The following is a 26,306-nucleotide window of genomic DNA, read 5'->3' on the forward strand; positions in this document are numbered from 1 at the left end:
ATTGGTCCTGAGGAATTTATCTGTCCTGTATTCCCTGTGTTTCCGGCTATTATCTGTACCAGCGTACATGCTCTGGTCTAGCCAGATTTGTAAGGTAGGATTGGGGTCATGATACGGGGGGGTTGGGGGAAGCATTAAAGACCTAGAGGAAAGTTGTATGTTTCATCGGTGCTCTACTGCACCCTGACTGGCTCGTCTGGAGGACTGATTCTTGAAGTGGAGGATGAGGATGATTCCACTCTGTGGAAGAATATCATCAGTGTCGCTGCATTGTACTTGGTTGGATTGATGTCTGCTCCACCATGTGTGTGTGCTCTCAACAACAACAAGATCAGGGTGAAGATGCTCCCAAAAGGCACTGGGAAGTGAATAAAGATTCATCCCTGTTGTGATTTCCTCTAATAAGAATGGGTGGTGGGTGAGATTGTGAGGAGAAAATACAATGTCTTTGTAGTCTTCCTTCATTCCCAGGATAATGTTGATCACTTGCCCCAGTTTCCCTGAATCCTTTGCCACCTGTGCTTCAGGTATTTAGCTAAAAGTCACTGTCAGAAATAAACTGCTATATCCATATGACACAGTAGGAGGGGTAGGGGAGAAGCACCCAGGATTAAACTAACAAAGAAAGCCAAGTCCATTATCTAACTTTAGCTTTAAGTTAAGTTTGAGATGTTTTTAGGTAGGAAGGAGAAGCAGCAAAAAAGTGGGTGTGTATGTGTCCTGACTATAGATGGTTATTTTAAAATTTGGAGAATATAGCTCTAAGCTCTAAAAGAAGGTGATGTAGTGGATTACATGAGGGGCTGCTGTGACGTTAACAGTTGGAAACCATCAGCCACTCCTTGGGAGAAAGGTGAGGCTCTTTACTCCCTGGAAGAGTGACAGTCTCAGAAACCCACAGGGGCAGTTCTACCCTGCCCTCTTGGTCTCTCTGAGTCAGAATTGACCAGATAGCATTGAGCTGAAATGCTAAACGAGCACAGGCTAATTAGTGTGACTCCCAGACCACTGCCATGTGCCAAGGCAGGTGACAAGAATATTAAAATGGAAGCTAGGTGGCATGGATTTGAACGCTACTGTTAACCTTGGACATGCCATTTGTTCCCTTTGGGCCTTAGTATCTCACCTGTCCATTGAAGGTTATGGAATAGAGGATTTCTAAGGTTTCTTCAGCTCTAAGAATCTGGGTATTCTATGAACTCAGCCTATGACTCAACCCCTGATATGCAGATTGTTGGAGTGTGGAAGGTGTGCCTGGCACCCTGCCCTCACTATCAGCAAGATTTAATCTGCTAAACAGGAACGAAAAAGCCAGTTCTGAATAAATTCCAAAGGTGAACTTCAGCCCTGCCCAGACTCTGCAGTCTACAAGGGCTTTTCAAGCTGACAGGATGATCAGTAGTGAAGTTCTAAGCACTCAGTGCCCAATAAGGCCCCCATCTCTTACTATCAAACCAACCCCCCTGCCATCGAGTGGATTCTGACTTATTAGTAACCCATAGGACAGAGTAGAGCTGCTCCCTTGGGTTTCTAAGACTGTAAGTCTTTGTGGGGGCAAATGAGTTTAAACTCTTAGCCTGACAGTCAGCAGCCTGGTGCTCCTCCACAGCACTACCAGAGAGCTTCAGAATAAAAAATTAAAACCTCGCTGTCATTGAGTTAATGCTAACTCCTAGTGACCCTACAGCACAGAGTAGAACTGTCCCTGTGGCTTTTCAAGACTAAGTCTTTAACTCGAAAGCCTAGTCTTTCTCCCTGAGTAGTTGGTGGTTTCTGCCTGCTGACCTTGCAGTTAGCAGCCCGTCTTTTTTTTTTTTCCTCTTTAAATCAGGGCTCTTACAGCTCTTATCACCATCCATCCGTCCATCCACTGTCAAGCACAGATGTACCTATGTTGCCATCATCCTTTACAAAACATTTTCTTTCTACTTGAGCCCTTGGTATCAGCTCTTCATTTTTTTCTCAGCAGCCCAATTCTTAACCCACCACATCACCAGGGCTCCTCAGGAGAAGATTGCCTCTTAATTGTCGTTAGATGTCAGCAAGTCGGTTCCAACTCATTGCGACCCTGTGCACAACAGAAAGAAACACTGCCTGGTCCTGCACCATCTTCACAACTGTTATGTTTGCGCCCATTGTTGCAGCCACTGTGTCAGTCCATCTCGTTGAGAGCCTTCCTCTTTTTCTCTGCCCCTCTGTGTTACCAAGCATGATGTCCTTCTCTGGGGTCTAGTCTCTCTTGACAACGTGTCCAAAGTACGTAAGACAAAGTCTCGTCATCCTTGGCTCTAGGGACCATTCTGGCTGTACTTCTTCCGAAACAGATTTGTTTGTTCTTTTGGCAATCTGTGGGACTTTGAATATTCTCTGGCACCATAATTCAAACACATCAATTCTTCTATCTTCCTTTTTCTTTTCTTTTTTTTAAATCATTTTATTGGAGGCTCGTACACCTCTTATCACAATCCATTGTGTTAAGCACATTTGTACATTTGTTGCCATCATCATTTTCAAACCATTTTCTTTCTACTTGAGCCCTTGGTATCAGCTCTTCATTTTTCCCCTCCCACCACACTCTCTCCCTCAGGAACCCTGGATAATTTATAAATTATTATTATTTTTTCATGTCTTACACTGTCTGATATCTCCTTTCACCCACTTTTCTGTTGTCCATCCCCCAGTGAGGGGGTTATATGTAGATCATTGTGATCGGTTCTCCCTTTCTCCCCCACCTTCCCCTTCCCCTCCTGGTATAGCTACTCTCATGATTGGCCCTGAAGGGATCATCTGTCCTGGATTCCCTGTGTTTCCAGTTCCTATCTGTACCAGTGTACATCTTCTGGTCAGCCGGATTTGTAAGGTAGAATTGGGGTCATGATAGAGGGGAGGGAAGAAGTGTTTAAAGAACTAGAGGAAAGTTGTATGTTTCATCAGTGCTATACTGCACTCTGACTGGCTCATCTCTTCCTTGTGAGCCTTCTGTAAGGAGATGTCCAGTTGTCTACAGATGGGCTTTGGATCTCTACTCCACACTCCCCCTCATTCATAATGATATGATTTTTTTGTTCTGGGTCTTTGATGCCTGAAACCTGATCCAGAACAAGGTAACAAGTGATCTGAAATCAATGGTGAAGAGGGTGTAGGATACCTGGTAGGACGTGATCAAGGGCAATGTAACCAAGAGGAATTACCAAAACCCAAATGAAGGACAAACATGTTAGTGGGACAAGAGGAAAATAAAAGGAATTAGAGGAAAAAAGTAGGAGGCAAAAGGCATTACAGAGGTCTAATTACAGGCATGTACATATGTACATATATTTATTTATAATGATAGGGAAATAGATCTATGTACATATATTTATAGGTTTAGTATTAAGGTAGCAGGTGGACATTGGGCCTCTACTCAAGTACTCCCTAAATTCAAGAACACTTTGTTCTAATAACCTGGCATTCTCTGATGCTCACCTTCCCGATATGATCGCTGAAGACAAAATGGGCGCATAAGCAAATGTGGTGACGAAAGCTGATGGTGCCCGGCTACCAAAAAATATAGCACATGGGGTCTTAAAGGCTTGAGAAGCAACCAAGTCCACATGGAAGAAGCGTGTGCACCCGTCTGTGATCATGAGGTGTCGATGGGTTCTATCTCCCATTGTTCAAATTTCACGTGCATATGAGGCAGTTGAAGATACCTGGGCTTGGGTCAAGCTCACCTTTGTCTTCAAAGTCACACCCTTGCTTTTCAACACTTTAAAAGAGGTCTTATGCAGCAGATTTACCCAATAGAGCGGTTCTCAACCTGTGGGTCGCGACTCCTTTGGGGGTCGAACCACCCTTTCACAAGGGTAACCTGATTCATAACAGTTGCAAAATGACAGTGATGAAGTAGCAACAAAAATAATTTTATGAAAAAATAATAATAATAATGTTATGGTTGGGGGTCACCACCACATGAAGAACTGTATGAAAGGGTTGTGCCATCAGGAAGGTTTAGAACCGCTGCAGTACAACATCTTGTTTGATCTCTTGACTGCTGCTGCTTCCGTGAGCATTGATTGTGAATCCAAATAAGACAAAGAGCTTAACCACTTCAATCTTTTCTCCATTTATCGTGATATTTATTGCCTCTTGCTCCAGTTGTGAGGATTTGGTCTTCTTTACATTGGGTGGCAATCCCTCCTGAAGGCTGTAATCATTGATCCTCATCAAGGATCCCAGCCCTCCCTTTCAGCAAGCAAGGCTGAGTCATCTGCATATCCCAGGTTGTTAATAAGCCTTCCTCCACTCCTGATGTCGATTCTTTTTCATATAAGCCAGCTTCTTTGGTGATTTGTTCTGCAATTTCTTGGTTTTCGGCTCCTCTATGTACTCGCTTCTGAAATAAGATGCCAGTTCCCTCACAATCACCTTCCATCAGTTTTTAGAGGATGAAATGGGAAGAAAAACATACTGCCCATTGGTCTGTCAGCTCCCAGAGCAGCACTAAAGCAGAGAGGACTGACGGCAACCAACTCGGGGCAACCCTCTGCCATCTCTATTTATAGTGAAAGTAGAATTCAGCCGGGAGATGGTTGTCGTGAGGGACAAGTGCTAAGCTGTTTTATTCAAAAGGAGAGTAGAGCTCATTTATGGTTGTTTTGCCATTTGGTTTACATAGCAAGTAGTTTCCGTATGTACACATTTGAAAAACATTGTTTGGTCTTGAAAATGATGATGACTACATATGTACAAATGTGCTTAATACAATTGATGTATGGATTATTATAAGAATTGTAAGAGCCCCAATTAAATGATTTCTTTTTTTAAAATGACTTAAACCTATACATTTTAAATGCCAACTTAAAAATGTGAGAGAAGACATCAAAACCAATAAAACCCAACCCATTGTCATCAAGTCACTGCCATTCATGGCAGTCCCAGGTGTTCCAGGGAGTCCTGCGTCATAGGGTGTCCTTGGCTGTACCCGTGTAATCTTTACAGATCACCAGACCTTTCTTCTGTGATACCACTGGGTGGGTTTCAACAACTAACTTTCAGCTTTGTCATGCAAACCATCTGTACCACCTAAGGACGTGGGGGTGGGGAGAGCCCTGGTGGCCTAGTGGGTCACCTGTTGGTCGGCAGTTAGAACCTACCAGCTGCTCCAAAGGAAAAAGATGAGGCTTTCTGCTCTCTTTAAGATTTACAGTCTCAGAAACCCACAGGGACATTTGGGGGGCAAGGGGCGGTGGGGGAGAGTGGCATTTCTATAGGGTTGCTGTGAGTTGGAATCAACTCAAAAGCAAGAGGCCCGAGAAGGACATAAAAAAAAAATTTAAAAAAACACCATTGCTGTGGAGTTTACGGCTAATCATAACCACCCTATAGAGCAGCGTAGAACTGCTCCCTAGGGGGTTCCGAAGCTGTGAATCTTTCAGGGAATGGAAAGCCTCATTCTTCGTCCCACTGGTGAGTTATAAGGGCTGACCTTGTGGTTCGCAGCCTGGGCATAACCAATTTTGCCTCTAGGATCCAAAGGGATACATAGTCTTCAAAATTGTTTTAGGGGAGCCCTGGTAACAAAGTGCGCTACAAGTTGGGCTGCTAGCCACAAGGTCAGCAGTTTGCAACCACCGTGGAAGAAAGATGAGTCTTTCTATTCCCCTAAAGAGTTAACGGCAGTAGAAACACAGGGGCAGTTCTACCTTGTAGGGTCATTATGAGTCAGAATCAACTTGATGGCACTGAATTTTGTTTCATCCTTCCTGGCAGCCCCCCAGTACTGCTGCTTCTGGGAAGCCAGACTGGTCATTATTGATTTCTTTCTTCCCTAACCTCCCCCCCACCAACATCGGCTCCTCTTTGTTTCCTGTTGCTTTTCTCGCTACCTAAAAAGCATGTTCCTTATGAGGCTGAAGCAGTTCTTCATTTTTTACCTCACACTCCAATGCCTAATGCAATGCTGAGCTCATAATGGGTGCTGAATAAATATTTCATTGACTGCCTAGGATACAGAGCATCCATTTCTTCTTGTTTCATCATTCCTCCAATACTTAGAGCCCCATGTGTAACAGGCACGGAAGCAGGTACTGTATCCTAAAGAGTATTGAGTGGTGAGGAGCAAAAAATGGGGAATGAAGCAGGAAAGAAAAATAGGAAGTGCATATAGGGAAGGAAGAGGTTATGTGCGATAGTAAACAAGATGGTCAGGCAAGGCCTGTGTGATAAGATGCCATTTGAGTGAAGACTGCTGAAGTACAAGAATGGCTTGAGTGTATGTACGGGGGAAAGAGCACTGTGGGCAAGGAAACTCCTGAAGGCTCTGATGCCAGACCTGCCAGCGGCCAAGAGGCCTGTGTGTTTGAGGCTGAGAGTAAACATGAGTCAGAGAAAGGTGGGGGACTGGGAGGGGTGAGCAGATGGTGTCAGTTCTGGTTAGGACTTTGGCTTTGGCTTCCAGTGAGTTGGACGGAGGCCTTTGAAAGGTCTTGAGCAGAAGCGTAAACTGATCCGGCTTGGGTTATAACAAAGGCCCCTGGCAGGCGTAAGGGGAGCAGGAAGATGAAGGCAACTTTGACCAAGGGAAGCTCGCAGTTGGGGGTGGAGAGAAGTCGTCAGATTCTAGATTTGTTTTAAAGGTAGAACAGTAATTGGGACCAAAGGAGAAAGGTCAAGAGTGATTGTGAGGCTGCAAGGTTTTCTCCTTAGCAAATAGAAAGATAAAGCTACTGTTTGCTGACATGGGGAAGGCTCAGGGGGGCGCAGGTTCAGGGTGGGAAGATTTGTTTTGTTTGAGATGTGCACTAGACCCACTTTAGGTGTGGAATGGACTACATACACGAGTCTGGAATTCAGGGAGGAGGGGGCCAGCTGGAGATGAAAATTGGTTTTAAAATATGAAATATAGCTCTGCAGATAATATTTCAAGCTATGTGAGTGAATACGGTTGCTGGGACTTTAGGCAGAAGCGAAGCAGCCTCACATTTGCCGAGCATCAAATACGTATCAGGTGTAGTGGGTCCAAACCCTACGGTAGATTTTGTGATGTTGTTGATGAGAGACTGAGGGCCAACCAGGATGAAGAGTCAACCCACCTGAGCTAGTAAGTAGCAGAACCAGAATTCAAATTCCAATTTGAATTGTAAGCTGCCTTTGTCTTAACTCCAAAGTCCAAGTTCCTTCTATCATCCCGTGCTGGACACTGCAATTTAGAGAGGAATCTTAATTATGGATCGCCGAGCACTTGGCAGCCCGTGTTCAATATACACTTATAAAATAAACATGCTACAAATCATATTTTGAAATGCAGATCATGGAGAAGTCCCTTCGTCATTCGATGGTTCTACCTTACAGAGATCAGATTCAGAAGCTCTGAAATCCACTTGCCCCAGACTCTCGGGTGAGGCCAGCCTCCCCCCCCCCCCGGCTCTGTGTGTGTGGGCATAACTGCTCCATATGCATCATTTTGCTGTGTTCTTACAGCCCCCTTTGAAGCAAATACTAAAGCAATGTCCTCGGTTTACAAAAACCGGCTGCTCTTACTTATTAACTCCTGTTGTTGGCTTTCATCCAGTCCTTCCGGACGCATAGTGACCCCATCTGGTACAGAGTAGAACTGCACCCCGGGATTTCTTGACTGCACTGGAACTGAAAGCAGATCTCCACACCTCTTCTCCCCTGGTACCTCGGGCGGTTCAAGCCGCCAGCCTCTGAGGAAGCAGTCAGCGTGTGAGCCATTTCCACCACCTCCTGCTGATCAATAAATCAAAGTGTACAGAAATGCTGGATTGTCAGTGTTGGGTTACGTATACGTTTTGCAACAATAAAAATAAAATGGGCTATCTGAGAACAGATGTTTACTTCCTTAGGGGAAGAGAATATGAATGTAAGGTTGGATTGGTTTTGCTTGCGTTTTTTCCCTTTGGGGCTATTTCTTTCTCTTTTTTGCCTTTCTATTGAGGAGCCCTGGGGGCACAGCGGCCACACGTCGTGGCTGTTGGAAACCACCAGCCGCGCCACAGGAGAAAGACAAGGCTGGCTGTCCCTGTGAAGCGTCACAGCTCTCCCCGCCCTGTGGGGTCACTCCGAGTTGGCGTCGACGCCATGGCACCGAGTCTGGCTTATCATGATTTGGGTGGGAATTTACGGCGCACACTGGTTTTCCGTTCGGTGACAGTTCGTGGGCATTTTGGGCGGTGCATTGGCTGCAAAGTTGCAGTCTCCGCAGCGGGACAGCACTCTTCCCCGTTCCTCTCCCTTTACCACCGAGCCGACGGGGACTTCCGCGCCAAGCCACAGTGCCCAGGTTGTCATGCCAGTTGCTGTGGCGTCGGCTGGGACTCGTGGTGACCCCACAGAGAGCTTTACACTCCCCAGAGCCCGTGGCTGCTTTTTAGAAGCAGGTCCCCAGGCTTTTCTTTGCAGGACATGTACATGCGTCCATGTATCGTCTCATCCTTAATGCACGGCGTTATTGCTGTCTCGGGGAGACTGCGAGGAGATCCTGGGCTAGGTTTTGAAGAATGGGTAAGATTGGTAGAGAGGTAGTTAGATAAGTTATTCCAGGCAAAAGGGTTAACCTGAGCTAATATGTAGAGACAAAAAGCATCAGACACGTTTAGGCCAGCACCAGCAGACAGCTCTTGTTGAAGCGCTGAAACGGAAGATTTCACTAGAACTACCGTTTTGAAGGCAGACCTTGAATTCTTGCTTCGGCTTGAGAACTGGGGCTCCGTTGGGTAGTCAGTGGGGACCGTTAGTGGATTCTGAGCAGGAGAAATGGTTTCTGAAGGAGATTACTCTGGGAATGGTGTGCTGGGAAAATGAGGCTGCAGGCAGAGATCAGGTAAGAACATCGCAGGAATTTAGAGATGGGGGACTGAGGATCTTAACTGAACAGTAGCACAGCGAAAGGGGGTCGTAGGGGTGATAATCACAAGCTTTCCAGCAGAACTGAGCAGGCTTGGTGCCTACATTCGAACAACAAAGAAACGGGAAGTCTAAAGGCACTACCTTGTAGCTTCAGAACCTGGGGTATGTCACAGCGGGTAGAAACCCATGACTAAACAGAGAGAAGCAGCCCAGAGAAGGCTGGTTGAGGGGGAGTCGTCTTTGAGGTTTACAAAGACTGTGGTCGTATGAGATCTCAAACTGACAGTGTCCACCCGGAAGCAGGAACTATAGACCTGACAGGGCTACAAGGACTGTTTGGCTTTGCCACAAACGTCACACCAAGTTCCTGCAGAGCACATGGCCTTTCTAGCAGGGCACCAGAGCAGACAGTAGAACAAGACAGAATCCTGGAAGGCAGCCATTAGAATCCAGGGACAAACCCATCCGTCAAAGAGACAGAGAGAAATTGGTACAATCTACTCAAAATGTGGACTGCAAGTCCAACACAGAAAGTCAAGGGAAACATTTAGGAAATGTTTTGTAATTTCCTTTTGACAGTGCCCCCATGTCAGAGGCATGCTTTCGTATTTTATAGAAGTCCGGGTCTACTCCCTGTGGGAAATTGTTGAAACTGCCTTCATCATCGTTTGAGCAGTGTTAAGCAGAGGATCAGAAACCCAGAGAGGCGGCCATTCCTAGGTATATACCCCCAAAGAATTACAGGCCTGTGTTCATACGACAGCTTGTACACAAGAACCGGCAATATTTTTAGCCAATGATAAAATTGAAGCTTTCAAATAAGGATTATAATTTGGGGCACTTATCTATACTTTCATGAGCTTGAAAGCTTCCCAATATTTAAAGACTTTTCCACTGGAATCAAGGGAGTATGACTTTTGATGTTGAGTTATAATGATCATGTCAGTATGTGAAAAATCTGCCCAAGTAATCTTTTCCAAGTGACCAGCACCTGATGTTACAAAATCACCCTTGGGTAGCGGTCCTTTCAAAGACAAGAGGGACCGGTGGGTTCTCATGTCACAGGTATGAAAAGTTCTTTGATCACGTTTCTGTTTCTGCTCAGCAACTCACCTTTCAAAAATGACTATTTGTCCAGTTTTCAGTGTAATCACCAAAGACTACCCAAAATTACATGAAAAGAGTGATAAACTCTTCAATGATATGAATATGAGCCAATTTTTATTTATATATTTGAACAAAAACAGATTCAATGCAGAAGCAGCTAGAAGACTCCAGCTATCATTTGTTAAGCCAGACAAAACAAAAAAAATTATTAAAATGTAAAATAATAATCTTTCATATGAAATGGGTTTTTGTTTGTTTTGGAAAATACCCTTTCACTAAAATCGTGTTATTTATGATCACATGTAATCAGTTATTTTTAAATGAATTGATAATCAAATCTGTTTAAAACTTTATAGTCTTTTTTCTAATACAGTAGACATTGCCAGACAGAATGCAAAAAGTTGTGTGATTGAGGAGAGCGGGGAAGGAGCGGAAAAAGAAAAATGAGGAGCTCATTCCAGGAACCCAAGTGGAAGGCAAATTTTGAGAATGATGAGGGCAACAAATGATTTAAAAAAAGAAGTTGTGTGAGTTCCTAAATAACTTAAGAGAGTAAGATGGTCTTGAGAACAAAATGTATGTTTGAAAACTACTACTTTTAAAAAAAAATCATTTTATTGGGGCTCATACATCTCTTATCACAATCCATACATACATCAATAGTGTAAAGCATACTTATACATTTGTTGCCCTCATCATTCTCAAAATTCGCTTTCCGCTTGGGTTCCTGGAATCAGCTCCTCATTTTCCTTTTTCCCCTCCTATTCCCTCCCCACTCCCCCCTTCCTCATGAACCCTTAATAATTTACAAATTATTACTTTATCTTATCTTACGCTTCCTGGCGTCTCCCCTCACCCACTTTTCTGTTGCCCATCCCCCAGAGAGGAGGTTATATGTAGATCCTTGTGAAGAATATTTTCCAATGCATTAAATTTATAGCATTGTTCAGTTCTGTTCACGCTTCTTTTCATGTTGCGAGTGCTCAACCAAATGATCATCAACTTTGTGGATCTCGATGGAAACCAGGTTGTGAAAGTTCTCCAATATCGCATCCTGATACAGCATCTTCTGAGCAGGGTTCAGGAGCTGCCGTTCCTCCCAGGTGAACTTTACAACCACGTCGTTGAATGTCAGTGATTCCTGAGCATTGGTCATTTTCTTTGGTCCTTAGAGCACTGCCGGCAAATGAGATGCTCTATTTTTGTCTTATCTGGATCAGCTCTAAGGATGTTCCCAAATTTGAATCTCTCACGAGGACACCCCAGAAATAATCATAGCCAAACCAGGCACTTCTTCCTCCTTCCTCTAAGATGCTGTGTGGAGTCAGGTGAATGGATTTGGTTCATAACCCAGTCTGAAGTTGAAATCCTTTCTTGTGGTACTTCAATGTGCAAGACAGTAGTAAGAGATTTCTGACTCCCTAGACTAGACCATATTTCTTTGTTCCTCGTGGGACGATGCTCAGGCCGCACCTTCTCCGAAAACTACTTCTATATGCATTGGCATCAACTCAATGGCAGTGAGTTTTGTTAATGATGGTTGTGTTAGTCCGGGTATAAAAGAGCAATTGTACATTGAGAAAACATCCTAGCCCAGTCCAGATCAAGTCCATAAGTCCGATATTAGCCCATATGTCTGATACCAGTCTGTAAATTCCTCTTCAGACTCAAGCAGCACATGCAATGACACCGAATTCAGGAAGATCACAGGCCAGTGGGTGGAAAGTCTTGTGGATCCAGTGGCGGTGGCAGCATCTCAGTGCTGGCATGGGTCTACTTGTGGCTCCTCCAGCTCCAAGGCTCTGGCTGCCATCAGTGTGGCTCCATGTGGTTTGTCAACAGGAATATGAAGCAAAGTGTGTGTCCTGCCTCCAAGGAGGAAGACAGGAGTTCCCAGAATCCTTGGGAGAAGACCGTGCCCACACAGAGGTATAGCTGGCTATGACCTGATTGACAGGCTAGACTCCACCCCTTCATTCAAGTTGGCAGGAGATTATGCAACTGCCACAGTGATGCTTGTTAAGTTGGTTCTTGTTAGTGAGGGCCATCGAGTTGGCTCCAACCCATAACGACTCTGTGCCATCCTCACAATTGTCCTGTGCCCGAGCCTACTGATGCAGGCACTCTGTCAGTGCATCTCATCTCGTTGAGGCTCTGCCCCTCCACGCTACTCAGCATGATGTCCTTCTCCAGGGACTGATCTTTCCTGACAATATGTCCAAAACATGTAAGGTCAAGTCTTGCCATCTTTACCTCTAAGAGGTACTCTGGCCTTACTTCTTCCAATATGAGTTGGTTTGTCCTGTCAGCGATCCATGGTACTTCCAATATTCTTCTCCAGCACCACAGTTCAAATGCATGGATACTTCAGTCGCCCTTATTCAGTGTCCAACTTTCGCACGCATAATGAGGCCATGGAGAATACCATGGCTTCGGTCGGGCGCACCTTAGTCATCAAAGTAACATCCTTGCGCTTCCATGCCTAAAGAGGTCTTGTGCAGCAGATGTACCCAATGCAGAGCATCTTATCTCTTAACTGCTGCTCCCTTGAGCACTGATTGTTGAGGTAGTGTTCTTTTTTTCTGTACAGGTGCTGTCAACCCCTGGCTAAACCAGCCCAGACCAGTAACGTCTTAACGACATCTACTCCTCACACTGCCCAGAACTTTTCACCAGGGTCTTAGGACCCACTGACTGATCAAATGGGTCATACCATAGTCCTACAGATCGCAGAAATAGCTACACGGAATGGAAGGCAAAAGAGTTTACTTGAATTTAATGAAGACAGCACGTTTCTTTTTCTTTAAGAGAAATCTCTAAAACTTTAGGCTATATTGTCATTTCAGAACTATTGTATAGGAAGTAAGTAAGGGCGGGTGCCTCTGGCAGTCTCAGCTGAGTGACCGCCACTGAGTGGATTCTGACTTACGGTGACCCTGTCGGCGGACAGAGTAGAGCTCTCCTGATGGAGGCCCCCAAGACTCCTCTTTTCAAGAGCAGAAGGCCTCATCTTTCTCCCTAGTGGTTTCGAACTGCCGCCCCTCCGGTTAACAACCCCACACATATAGCCCACTCCAGCACCAGGGCTCCTCTCCTGGCCCCTGACTCCAGTGTCACTTGGAACTGAGTCAGGGAAGGAATACAGCTGCCGTGCAGTCCGCATTACACAGCCCCCAAAGGGCCAAATCAAGTGCATTCCAGCAGTCGGCTTTGAGGCGTACACAGCATTTTGAATGTCCTACTCTTAGCTCTCATTTGAGCAGGACTTCTTTGGGTTTAGGGTGTACTTTGAGTCATCGTCCTTCATCTGCTAACCAGCTTCTCAAAGCCCTCCTGTAAATGACCAATCAAGAAGAAGGAGGAAAAAATGCAGGGCTGCCAAGCCAGTTCCTGAAAGTCTCTGGGCCTAGTTCACAGACCGTGCTATTAAAGGAAAGACAGCAGCCCCCAGTCACCAAGCTGGGGCCTTGATTCTCCAGCCGTCCGTCTGTCCGTCCGAGTACTGTCCTGCCTTGCATTGCCCCCCCCCCCTGCAAACCTACTGAAACAGGATCAGATAGGTAGCTAGGTGAGGAATGAAGCGTTTGTTGTTTTTTTAGAGAGTCTTCAGGTGATTCTGAGTGTAGCCCCCTTTCTGACTGGCTCTCACACAAAAAAAGCATTAAGATTTAGAAACCGCTTGGAGGCCAGCACCCTCTTAGAAAAACAGCACATCCCTGAACCTGTTCGGGGCAGCCAGGGTTCAGAGCCCGCTGAGCTGAGCAGCAGCCAACAGCAAGGTTTGGTGTTTACACGCTTCCGATCTGTTCTGGGTTGCCACAGCAACTCACCCCGGCACAGTTTCTTCGTCCCGTGTGCAGCTGCGTTCCAGTCTTGCCTTCCTCTGGCACGTGGTCTTAATGCTGTCTGTACCCTGGCCTGCTGCGTTCCTGCTTTGTAGTTCTCCCAACTGCTCCACCTTCTTGTATGTTGCTAACACTTCACTGGGAACTTACACTCCCCAGAATATACCCAACAACAGTGGATACCCCCAAAAAGACCTTTGAGTCGCCAGAATAGATGTTACCCAAGAAAAGTTTCTAAGGCCCTTGCTCTGAGCTTATTTCTCTTCTTCCACCTTTAAGGCAAAGTTAGGGTTTCTAGAGCCTGCAATACATCTGAAGTAGGAAGGGGAACTATTCTTGGCAGCATACTGAAAGCTCAAAAAGTGACTATTGATCCCTGAATAGCAAGGAACAGGGTAGCAACCATGCAAGAAATGGATGCAAGAACTCAGGTTTCAGAACAGCCTGGGCCTATTCATGTCAGAGCAGGCTCTTTCATGCACTTCAGTAGGTCATAGAGCCGTTGTTACTTTAAAATAATACGGCCCAGATAACCAAGAAAATGTCAGCTCATACTCAGTTTAGGGAAACAAAATAACGTGTTTAATTCTCAATTTTGAGCATTCCAAATAGTTAAGGGTTTTAGTGCCTAAAGAGGTGCAGGCTTAGCAATCCAGAACTTATTTGTGAGTGCCTAGATCATTTGGATCTACTCTACTGTATTCTTTCCATTCATTCTTGCCTTTCCTAAGCATTTAAAAGCCAAAGATTTAAGGCACTTGAATGTCTATGCTACATACTCTCTAGTACTTGCTGCTAACCTGGGTTGGTTCTGTCCCTGCCAACTTTCTGCCCATGTGGTACATAGGACACTTGATCTTCCGTCTGACTGTGGAGGGGTCACAGATGGCTCCCTCACTCTTGAGCGACTAACTCTATCTTACTTCACCTCAGGCAGCTAGAAAATAATCATTATATGCCACTCCCCCCACCTCACCCCCCCCATTGTATGTTCCATAAACTCTGCTTGGCATGTGGGAGGGAGGCACTTAGTAAACATTTATCAAGTATGTGGATGAAGAGGAATGCGCCGTCACAGTCTGTCTGTGGAATTAACTCCATGAATGAAACTCTAGAAGGCGCCGAGGTACTTCAAAAGAGGCTGGGGGGTTGGGGGAGGGATGAGACTCTAAATTGGAGACAGAGCCTTGCCATCGGGGAAACAGCTTTCAAAGAATACCAACAAAACCTGGCATCAAGATCAAAGGGTTAAATATTGTTTTTGTGACGGTGGGGGGGGTGGGGGACGGACAATGGACAAAGTAGGGTACATAAACACACGGGCTGTGAGCTTAAGTTTAAAGAAGAAGATATATTGGGAGCAGAGCTGAAGGTAACTTGAAGGATGTAAGCCAAAACTGTTGCTATAAATATGTTTGCCCCAGAAGCAACAAAGCCCACATGGAAGAAGCACACCAGCCTGTGCGATCATGAGGTGTCAAAGGGATCAGGTATAAGGCATCATCAGAACAAAAAAATCTTACCATAGTGAATGAGGGGAGGAGTGCGGAGTGGAGACCCAAAGCCCATTAGTAGGCCACTGGAGATCTCCTTGCAGAGGGGTCTCGGGGAGGACACGAGCCAGTCAGGGTGCGATGTAGCAATGATGAAAAATATAACTGTCCTCTAGTTCCTAAATGTTTTCTTCCCCACCCCCCCTCCCGCCACTATCATGATATGAATTCTACCTTGCAAGTCTGGCTAGACCAGAGGATGTAGACTGGTACAGATAGGAACTGGAAACACAGGGAGTCCAGGGCAGATGATCCCTTCAGGACCAGTGGTGTGAGTGGCGATACTGGGAGGGTAGAGGGAGAGTGGGTAGGAAAGAGGGAACCGATTACAAGGATCTATATGTGACCTCCTCCCTTGTGGACGGACAACAGAAAAGTGGGTGAAAGGAGACGTCAGACAGGGCAAGATATGACAAAATAATAATTTATAAATTATTAATGAGGGAGGGGGGAGCGGGGAGGGAGGGTAAAAATGAGGACTGATGCCGGGGGCTTAAGTGGAGAGCAAATGTTTTGAGAACGATGAGGGCAATGAATGTACAAATATGCTTTACACAATTGATGTATGTATGGATTGTGATAGAGTTGTATGAGCCCCTAATAAAATGATTAAGAAAAAAAATGGAATAAAGATAATGGAATTTTATATGTGTGTGTGTGTTTGCCCATTAACTTAATCATTTTACAAGTAATTGAGCTCTTGCATTCCATCTGATCTTGCTCAAAACATTGCAGAGCTAACCAAACACCTTGCAACAGAGTTTACTGCAGATGTTAAAAAGATAAACTACCTGCAGTTTAGAATGTAGAAGCAAGGATTATAGCCATTAAAACTCATGGCCAATTTGGAGTTTACAATTATGATAGGTTACAAGTCCTTCCAAAAATCAGTCAGGGTTCCAGTTCTTCCCAAGGCACTAATGTAGTAGGAATGCTGCAAGCTCACCAGCCAGATTTCTTTATAGAGCACTGGCTGTGAATAAAACTGTGGTCGAGCCAGGGAACATGCCAATTTTGATATAGGAATACCAAAATTTGTTGACCTTTTTCCATTCCATCATCAGCACTTAGGAGCGAGCCCTGGTGGCACCCAGGTTAAAGGCACTCAGCTACTGGTCACTGAACTACAAAGGTGTGGCTGACTGCTTCCTTCCTTCAAATCACAGCCTTGGACACACTACGGGCCATTCTGCCCAGGCCGGGAGTGTAGCCATGAGTCAGCATCGTCTGGCCGGCACTGAGTGAAGCAGCCTGGCTGTGCAGGCATCGGTTCATAGCCTAGGAGAGCCCCTGCCGCTCGGTCATGGCCCTGCAGCGCTGAATCACAGCCTCAGAAGACACATTCCAGTCTAATTAAATGCACTGTACAGCGTGGTTGATGCCCACGTATCCTGAACCTGCTGTGTGCCATCACCAGTCATGCTGCGTAGCCCGCGTGTTAACTGATAGTTATCTTAATAATCTGTCTGACAGATCCTAGACACACAGAACAGGTGGTGAAATTGTAAACGGTCATGAAGGGGTGAAATAGTGTTTCTGGAGCATAGCTGGGCCCCTTCAATTCCTTATGAAAGAAATGGTCAATGATCTACAAGTTCCTAGCAGTGTGTACGCACGCAGATTAGAGAGCTGCTCTCTGTAGGGACCGACTGGCCCGCACCCACACCTAACAGCCTCGCGAACGTGCCCTGCTCTTAAGACCTACTTTTGTATTGCCTCAGAGTAAAAGAGTCCATGAAGTTCTAAATTTGCATTTATTGAAAAAAATAAAAAAAACTTCTCAGGGTCAGTCAGTGGCATGACCGGAGGCCCTTAAGTTGCTGGATCACAGTCAAGGTCATGGAACAAGATACATATGAATTGTTGAATGGAAAAGCATTTTTTTCTCTGTAAAATTTCACCACAATAAAAAGACTTAAAATTGAAGGGGGGAAAAAAATTTTTTTTTTGATAGAGGATTCTATAGAGGAATTCTGATCAAAGTGTAAACTTGCAGAACAGAGTTTCACATTCTGGACTCCAGACTTTCTGGAGCCTGAAATCTAGATGAACCTCCCGAGACTGTGACGCCTTGACCATCTCTCAGTGTGACATCAAAAATATCGCCTGAAGGGGGGAGGGGGGGGTGAGGAGCTGATGCCGGGGGCTTAAGTGGAGAGCAAATGTTTTGAGCATGATGAGGCAATGAATGTACAAATGTGCTTGACACAGTTGATGTATGCATGGATTGTGATGCGTTGTATGAGTCACCAAACCGCAGTTTTAGCTGAACTGCTAAAGAATGTCTGCGTTGAACCTTACGTCAGGAAGTATAGTTGGGGAGTCAAAGTAACAGCGGCAATTGAAGAGATGGGGCGGGAGCTCCAGTGGGCAGGTGTCAGAGTAGACCAGCCTCTCACAACGGCAGGGTCTGTAGATGCAATTGTACGGCGGTAATATAGCAGGATTACAGTTCAGTCACAGAGAATAGGAAGGATAGGAGAGAGTGAAATAAAGGAGTCAGACACATTTCATGGTAGCATGCTCTCCTCAACCCCACTTGGTGGTCCACCTGGAGGTGGGAGACAAGAGAGGAGAGAAGGAGTGTATTTCTAATCAAGACTTAATACATTTAGGGGGTGCACAAGCCCCCCTGATTATATCATAATGGGAAGGGGTTGTACCATAGGTAATACATGCAATGAGAAGAGGACCATCTAGGGGTACACATGTGACAAGATGGGAGGACCCTAGATTCAAGATGGCAGCCTTACCTTGGTGGTCCTTGAGTGGGCTTTACCTTGTCTCCTTCAGGGAAGCCATCCACTATCCTTATCAGCAAGGAGTGGGCCCCACCCAGGGTGTTACAAACCATAGTGTCTGATGCTCTCAGGGAGATAACCTCTAAGCAGCTGAAGTTGACATCCAAGTGTATCGCCATTTATTATGTGTTGCAAGCAGCATCCTAGGTTTGGCATATATTGGGGGGGGGGGGGTTGCGGCCACCTGGGGAAAACCTTTCTGTATCCCACGGGCATGGAGTTGATGTGGATAGAGGAGGAGGGACAGCTCAGGAACAGGGTGACAATGGTTGTACAGCTCCAAGATGAGAAATACTGGTACTGAATTGTATGTGTGGAAACTCCAATTGTGATGTGCTTGGGCACACACAGTCCCAACAGATTTTTTTTTTTTTAAGTTTTGTTTTCCAAAAAGGGAGGAGAGGACCCTTTTGATTCTTGGGACACCATTATCACTTTCTCTGTCAGCATTCATATAGTGTGTTTTCTTCCTTCCTAGGCTGCATTTTATGCTAAATAAATTCTCAAAACTAATTATTGGGATGGCACCAGGCATCCGTAACCTTCTTCTCTCTTCCTCCCTCCCTCCAGGTTACCCGTTAGCTTTGTTTTATCGACATTACCTTTTCTACAAGGACAGCTACCTCATCCATCTCTTCCACACCTTCACAGGCCTCTCGATTGCTTATTTTAACTTTGGTAAGTGAACCGTGTTAGCAGGGACACTAGAATAGAGAGGGCTTGGGAAAGAAGCAGTTTGAACAAAACACCCTGGAGAGCACTGGGTGGCTGCAGAAGCTCTGGGTGATGCCTCGCCCTTCCTGTATATTCTCACTCACCCCTCAGCTAGGGGCACTGCGGCCAGACCCAGCCAGTTTCTCTCCACTGTTGCACTCACTGACTGACAGATCCCAGCAGTCCCTGCTCAGAATCAGTTCTCAGCTCAAGCATCAGAAATATGACCCCACCTGGAGATCCCTATGTTTATATCATTAACTCCTGCTGAAGAAGATCCATCCTCTCCCCCAACAGATTTCACTCTTAGCCCTTCCCAGAAGTGAAAACCTCATGATAAAGACAGTTCTGACAAAGTTCCAATAATTAGGTGAGGGATGAGTAACCTATATGATGCAGATACACGCAGGTTTAAGAAACCAGTCCGCCGAAAGTCCCCTTTTGCACAGCTGGCCTCCTGGTGATGAACGAACACCAACCCATCTCACATTTCTCTTGTGGGAAACCTAGTCCGTGCTGTATGGAAGCTGATGAGAGTTTTCGTGGGAGGAGCTCCACACTTCAGAGGGGGCTCTCTGGAGGGGCGCTCTCCTGGTCCTGAGCCATCCTTTCTGCCCAATAAAACCTTCTAACTAGTTGAATCATTGATTGGCCTTTCCTTTTGGCAAACCCTACCTCCCAAACGGGAGATTATTCCGGGAGCGGAAAAGAAAGATCCTGTGACCACAGTTATTTCTTGTATATCTTCTGTGGGGGTGACAGTCAAAAGAAGGGGGGAGTACCAGAACAGCAAACCAGGCTCACGTTTGCCCTCCAGGAACCCAGCTCTTCCACTCCCTGCTGTGCGTTGTGCTCCAGTTCCTCATCCTCCGGCTGATGGGCCGCACCATCACGGCCGTCCTCACCACGTTTTGCTTCCAGATGGTAAGCGTCTGTCCCAGGCAGCTCAGTTACTCTGGTCCCAGCCAACAGCAGTGACAGTGGGAGGAGGGCATGAGATCATGAAAACAGTGAGCTAATCTCCTCCCCAAACACTTACCAGGGGTATGACTTCAGGGAGGCCACCTCTCACAGACCCCAAGAACTCCACCTGCAACCCCAGTGAAATGCTCTACCTGCCTTGGATTCTGATCAGGATTAGCCCAGCCATATATGAGGGGTGTCGTTTAATGGCAAGGCAGGAGGCCAGCTCTGAGTGAACTACAGAATCTGAACATGCACATTCTGATCCCAGTGTGACCTCTCATTTCACTGTGAAACCTTGACCGGGGCTCTTCTATCTATTACTCCCTGTGTGATTTTTCCAAAGACTTAATGACAGAGACCAAGAGAAGAGAAGAATAAATTGGATTTCAGAGTCTGACAAAATCCAATAGGAATGATGGTAGAATATCTACTGTCCCCTCTCCTAGGTCTACCTTCTCGCTGGATATTATTGCACAGCCACTGGCAACTACGATATCAAGTGGACCATGCCACATTGTGTTCTAACTTTGAAGTTGATTGGTGAGTGGTGGGTCACTGCCTTCCCTTTACACCTAGGCTCCTCCCTGACGGGGCCCAAGACCTCACCTGTGCTCCCCCATTACACTCCCGGCTGTCCTCAGTGCGTCCTCTCCCTCTGCTGTACCCACGCCTTCTCTCTCTGCCCAGGTCTGGCGGTTGACTACTTTGATGGAGGGAAAGATCAGGTAAGTGCTCACTCCTCTGCCAAGGAGAGGGAAGGGCTTCACCAGAGGGAAGGTGGAAGACTGTTGTCACCAAGTGACACCACACCAGCCAGGGCCAAGGGCAGAACCTGCCCCTTCCTCACTTCCCAGCCGTGTGACCGCCCTGTTCCAGAGAGCACTGAGCACAGGTCAGCAGACCTAATTTGGCCAGAATCCAGCTCATACACCAAGTCCAAAGATCAGTGCAGAGGGCATTTAGAAAAGCAACAACTGGCCCGTTGCTAAGTTACCTCCCCACACATGCTCACTTCCAAGTGAAGCACCTGTTTCTCCACATCATTCCTACAAAGCGATGGCTATTTGAGGGCACCCCCACCCCCAGTTTATGAGGCCCAAGGGTGGGGGAACACGCAAACTGGCTCTCGTAGGGGAGAGTCAAGGCCCTCCTGAACCATTCATTCTCTTCTCGGCATAGGGCTCCTTGACCTCTGAGCAGCAGAGATATGCCATTCGGGGTGCCCCGTCCCTGCTGGAAGTGGCTGGCTTCTCCTACTTCTATGGGGCCTTCTTGGTAGGGCCCCAGTTCTCAATGAACCACTACATGAAGCTGGTGCAGGGACAGCTCACTGACATCCCAGGGAAGACACCGAACAGGTAACTGCCCCTCTGCACAGATGTCTCCCCAGAACAAAGCCCCTGCTGAGCTACCTTTCCCATGTCAGCACCTGGGCCTGGGTGTGCTCCCTGCTGGAAGCGGCCCCTCTGGCCTTGATCACGTCTGACCTGGAGTTGTGCCCAGGGTTATTACCTGAACCAGTCGGGTCCCTGTCGCTAAAACCTACTTTTCATCTCAATTTTTTAATGTTCAATATGTATTTTTCCACTGTGGGGTGTGTGTGTGTGTGTGTGAGAGAGAAACAGAGAAAGAGAACGTTTCCAAAAGTTTGTGGGAAAGTTGCATTATCTTTTAATTCCATTTTCCATGACCTCTGAAGTCCCCTCAGATATATCAGAGTAGAACATTTAAAGTTTCTAAAAGAGTCCCTTCACTAAGAATTTGCCCTCACCTGTGTCAGCATCAGCCAGCCCTGATAGGAAGGAAATTTGAGATTGGTTACTGTTACTGGTTACTGTTACTTCTTTTCGACGTGGGGCATTCAGTCCCCTGAGACCTGGTGTGTGCACCCTTCAGACCCTTGAAAAGACACCCACCCACCCTTCCCAGTGTGCTCTAAGCATGTAGCACCCGCAGCTCCTCCTATCCAAACACAAGGGGTAGCTCTCTTGACCGGAGACTGAGTGTAGAGTTCAGGCGGCAGCCCCGTTGCTCCCGCCCCAAGTGGACAGGCAAGCACAGAGGGTAAAGGGATACACCGCGCTCTGTGACCCCAACTTCCTTTCCAGTATCGTACCGGCTCTGAAGCGCCTGAGTCTGGGCCTGGTCTACCTGGTGGGCTACACTGTGCTCAGCCCCCACATCACAGACGATTACCTCCTCACCGAAGACTACGAGGTGAGTGGGCCCTACGGGCGCAGCGTGACCTCACCGCAGAAAGCAAGCGCCGGGATCCCCGTAGCTAGCGAACAAGCGGGCTGCACCATTGACAAACACCATGTTGGTCTTGCTCTCAATCTGTGAGTTGGTGTCAGTGCCAGCTGGCCGAGACATGGTCACCAGCCAGCACTGAAGGACCTTCGCGGGCACAGGGCTGTGCCAGGTGCACTCTCGCACCCCTTCCCTTCCCCAGGAGCTCCTCTGAGCTTGTTCAGTGCATCCACGTGACTCCTTGAAATGGAGAAACGGAGCTGCGTTTAGCCCCCCGCACCCCCAGCCTGTTTTCCTCTGACGGATGGGTTGGCGGCTTCTAGGGCAATGGGAAAGCAAGGGAAGGGAGGGTGCTGGCTGTCCACAGCCACCCTCGGTAGGTGTCCTGAAGTGGACGTTGGCCAGGTGGTAGTAAAGTCCCTGTCTTACTGCTCCACGTAGGCTTTGTGTAGAGGAGCTGAGGACAGTGCTGCTCCGGACTCTACAGGAAAGGAAGTGGGAGGGTGGTGCTGAGCCCTCCCGGCCCAGCTGGCAGGGGGACACCTGGCCGGAGTATTGTGACAGGCATGGTCAGCCACCGGTTTGCAAAGGAAGACTGAGAAAGGAAATGCGCTTGCTGCAAACGCGACGTCCGTAATGTACATGTTCTTTCTTCCCACAAGCACCACCCTTTCTGGTTCCGCTGCATGTACATGCTGGTCTGGGGCAAGTTTGTGCTCTACAAATACGTCACTTGCTGGCTCGTCACGGTAAGTAGAGAAGCCCCAAGGGGCCATCCAGACAGGCCGTGGAAAGGGGAGGAGTGGCTAGACCCCGGACCACTGTTCCTCCCCTCAGGAAGGAGTGTGCATTCTGACGGGCCTGGGCTTCGCCGGCTTTGATGAAAACCGCAAAGCCAAGTGGGATGCCTGTGCCAACATGAAGGTGTGGCTCTTTGAGACCACCCCTCGCTTCACTGGCACCATCAACTCCTTCAACATCAATACTAACGCCTGGGTGTCCCGGTAAGCCACTGGGGTGGTGGTGGTGGGAATGTGAGCCCCCAATCCTGCCTGCCTGCCACTGCGTCTCCGGATTGAGAGCAGGCATTCCAGTTGTCCCCTCTGTCCGTCTCTTCCCACTTCAGGTAGAACCCTCTCGACACACACCTGCAAGCTTAACTTTTGTCTCCCCACCCCTCTCATGAATGAAAAGCCAAGCAAGATAAGCAAGTGCCTTGAGGCTAGGGTTTCAGGCCCAGCTCTGGTTTTATGGTCTCCGCTGCATTGTTTAAAAGCATCTTTTGTTTGTTTGCTTGTTTGTCCCACCACTAGAGATGTAAGCAGAGAACTGGCCTGTCCTGTTCACCATTGTGGTCCCAGCATCAGACACTCAGTAGGCACACAGTCCTTATCTGTTGAATGAAGTGGCTTACCCAAGATCACCCAGCTAAGCCTTGGGTCTGTTTTCTGTCTCTAAACTGTGAGTCCTTAACTGCCTTTCATCTCTAAAGCTAATCACGTAGCACTAGTACTGCCTCCCTTACCCTTGATGGCCACAAGTGGGAGCCAGCTCCGCTCCACTCCTTCCTGAGGACACCGAGAACCTGTAGGCAGGGCCAACGGAGAAGCAAGGCCCGGTCTGAGGCTCTCTGCCCACCCCTTTCTCCAGTTACTTCTTCAAGAGACTCAAGTTCCTTGGAAATAAGGAATTATCGCAGGGTCTCTCGTTGCTATTCCTGGCCCTCTGGCACGGCCTGCACTCAGGATACCTGGTCTGCTTCCAGATGGAGTTCCTCATTGTGATGGTGGAAAGGCAGGTAGGTGGCCCTGAAGGGTCCTGAGGGCAAGGGAAGGGTGCTGAGGGGCAGGATTCTGGAGACAGGATTCTCTCCTTCCTCCCCAGGCGGCCAGCCTCATTCGGGAGAGCCCTGCCCTGAGCAAGCTGGCGTCCACCTCCACCCTCCACCCCCTCTTCTACTTGGTGCAGCAGACCATCCACTGGCTCTTCATGGGCTACTCCATGACCGCCTTCTGCCTCTTCACCTGGGACAAGTGGCTGAAGGTGAGGGCCTGCTCGGGAGGACGGGGGAACCTGTGATGGCTCGGGTGGTGAGGAACACCCCATGCCCTCCACCTCAGTGGCCTCTTTCCCCCGACAGGTGTACCAGTCCGTCTATTTCCTGGGCCATATCGTCTTCTTGAGTCTGCTAGTCATACTGCCTTATATTCACAAAGCACTGGTGCCAAGGAAAGAGAAGCTAAAGAAAATGGAATAACCTCATTTTCCTGGTAAGTAGGCAGCTCTGGAGCTAGACTCAAGACCACCAGGGGCGAGATGGGAAAGTTCTTATCTAGTCAGCTCAAGGCATGACGACCACCCCAGCCCCCATAAGTGGATAGGGGGTCCACTGAGACCCACAGGGTTTTCAATGGGTAATTTGAAGTCCATCTCTTTCTGGTGGCCCTGCTATCGCAGCAGCAACCCATGAACACAACCAGCAGACAGGTGATGGTTGTGCATGATGTGCCCGCCTGGGACTCAAGCCTAGGCCTCCCTCTTGCCTTGCGGAATGCTGTACAGTGGACACGTGTTCGTCCGTCCGGGTGACTGGGAGGGTCGTGGCTGCGGTTCCCGCCAGCAGCTGTGGTCCATCTTCTCTGCAGGTGGCCCAGAGCATGGCGGGGGCCCGATCGGTTTGTGTCCCTTTCACAGGACCCCTGCCTCGCCCGCCCGCCCCTGAGCACACAGAACACGGAGCCAGGGACTGGAAGACATGGCACTCCTTGCTGTGCCTCTGCTGACAGCCAAGTCTTCATCCGGGCCAGAGGGGACTCTGTGGGCGGAGCCGAGGGGCCTGTGTCCCCCTCTGGACTCCCCCAGCACGCTGCCTTATCTCTCCCCCTCTAGCCAGGAAGCTGTTGGGTTTTTCTTCTGCCAATTTACTATGATTGTATTTGTGCCCCTACCACCCCCACCCCCATGGGAGGGGGGAAGAGACGTGGGGTACACGGCCCCGCCTTTTCTACCTTGGAACTGTACCGTATAAAATCACTCTGTTCCGTTTTTCACCCCTTGTCCTCTTGGCTGCCTTCTTTGCAACAAAAGCTCCCCCACCTGCCATTGCTGAAAACATCTGGGCCCTCTCCTTTAGAGCGCTGCACTGCCCACAAGGGCACCTGGAGATAAGGCCCACCTTCCAAGCCTGGAGCCATGCTGAGAACGTGGGGGAACCTCCTGTCCTCACCTGAGGTCTGAGGGGAGCAATACTTGACACTGTAAGACCCTGAGAAGCATAGGCACTTATAGGCCCACCCCCAAGAACACCCAGGTTTACATAAGAATTGTTTTTATAGGATAAACTAATGACCCATGTACAGCCCTGGCTTCCAGTCTCCAGTGTCGACGAAGGAAGGTCATCTCTCAGCAGTCAGCTCCGCAAGAATCAAGGGATGTCAACAGTCTGTGTTTTGGAACCAAGGGTCTCCTGTCAGACCACCCCCCATACTTCTTCAAAGGCAGTGGTCAGTTTTGCACAGGTGAGGGCAGCAGAAAGGGGGTAGTTGCTGATGGACACCATCTTCTCTGTGTATTCCACATCGACCTAGGGAGGAAGGAATTCTGTCGGCCACTGCTAGCCAGCACACAGCAGAAACAAAGCCCGACAACACGGCTGCGGCTACTGTCCCAGGGTGCGATCTGGGACCACGGTAAAAGAATGAAGGGTCCCAGCTCTACTAGAGACCCCAGAAGTCCTCAAAGGCCAGGTCCTGGGACAGGATGTGGGACCACCAGTTCACGTTCTGGTTCTCCCTTGAACGTGTCAGAACAAGGCTTGTCCAACTGCCAACTGCTCTCTGCTTCTGTGTACCAAGTCTCAGCTCAACAGTGGAGCAGGTATTGCCCACAGAGGACTGAGAAGCAAGCAAGCATGCACACACACACGGTGTCCTCAGACCTCCTACACCCTCACCTGGCCATGGGCAAAGGCCCCCACAACAAAGACAATGGGGTCACTGCTGGGCACCAACTCTCGCACATCGCTAACGACTGGACTGGAAAAAGAGGTGCCAATTTTCATACATCCAACTGGGAAGTGATCTGACACGGGATTCTTAATTGCCTTTAAAAAGAAAAGAAATGGATATCAGTTCCTGTCACATGTTCTCAAAACCCTCCCTCCACCCAGTGGGTTCCACCCCTCACCTTCAACAGCTTCTGGGGACCGTCAGCTGCTCGCA

At 47.9% G+C, this 26,306-nt stretch overlaps 2 protein-coding genes across 3 annotated transcripts in view; one reads left to right on the plus strand and one right to left on the minus strand.

Annotated features, from left to right (window-relative positions):
• LPCAT3 (lysophosphatidylcholine acyltransferase 3) overlaps positions 1 to 25,136 on the plus strand; it is a 50,124-nt gene extending 24,988 nt beyond the window's left edge. The window contains exons 2-13 of one of the 2 annotated variants that reach the window (XM_045296008.1): positions 18,727 to 18,834; positions 19,688 to 19,794; positions 20,283 to 20,376; positions 20,524 to 20,561; positions 21,016 to 21,194; positions 21,945 to 22,053; positions 22,749 to 22,835; positions 22,924 to 23,090; positions 23,737 to 23,884; positions 23,971 to 24,129; positions 24,227 to 24,356; positions 24,732 to 25,136. In XM_045296008.1, the coding sequence (XP_045151943.1) occupies positions 18,727 to 18,834; positions 19,688 to 19,794; positions 20,283 to 20,376; positions 20,524 to 20,561; positions 21,016 to 21,194; positions 21,945 to 22,053; positions 22,749 to 22,835; positions 22,924 to 23,090; positions 23,737 to 23,884; positions 23,971 to 24,129; positions 24,227 to 24,343 (1,313 nt within the window). In that variant the 3' untranslated portion in view covers positions 24,344 to 24,356; positions 24,732 to 25,136. The remainder of the gene's footprint in view (positions 1 to 18,726; positions 18,835 to 19,687; positions 19,795 to 20,282; positions 20,377 to 20,523; positions 20,562 to 21,015; positions 21,195 to 21,944; positions 22,054 to 22,748; positions 22,836 to 22,923; positions 23,091 to 23,736; positions 23,885 to 23,970; positions 24,130 to 24,226; positions 24,357 to 24,731) is intronic. The other variant, XM_004708142.3, reaches the window with a different exon arrangement.
• A 261-nt stretch (positions 25,137 to 25,397) lies between these two features.
• The window catches only part of EMG1 (EMG1 N1-specific pseudouridine methyltransferase), a 4,405-nt gene continuing 3,496 nt past the window's right edge, over positions 25,398 to 26,306 (minus strand). Inside the window, exons 4-6 of the mRNA XM_045295997.1 lie at positions 26,272 to 26,300; positions 26,039 to 26,188; positions 25,398 to 25,669 (exon numbers count right to left, since the gene is read on the minus strand). Coding sequence (XP_045151932.1) covers positions 25,556 to 25,669; positions 26,039 to 26,188; positions 26,272 to 26,300 — 293 coding nt within the window. The 3' untranslated portion in view covers positions 25,398 to 25,555. The remainder of the gene's footprint in view (positions 25,670 to 26,038; positions 26,189 to 26,271; positions 26,301 to 26,306) is intronic.

The sequence above is a fragment of the Echinops telfairi genome, unplaced genomic scaffold (genome assembly GCF_000313985.2).
Source record: "Echinops telfairi isolate 266 unplaced genomic scaffold, ASM31398v2 ScPeMD7_7356;HRSCAF=8355, whole genome shotgun sequence".
In the NCBI taxonomy this organism is placed as follows: Eukaryota; Metazoa; Chordata; class Mammalia; order Afrosoricida; family Tenrecidae; genus Echinops; species Echinops telfairi.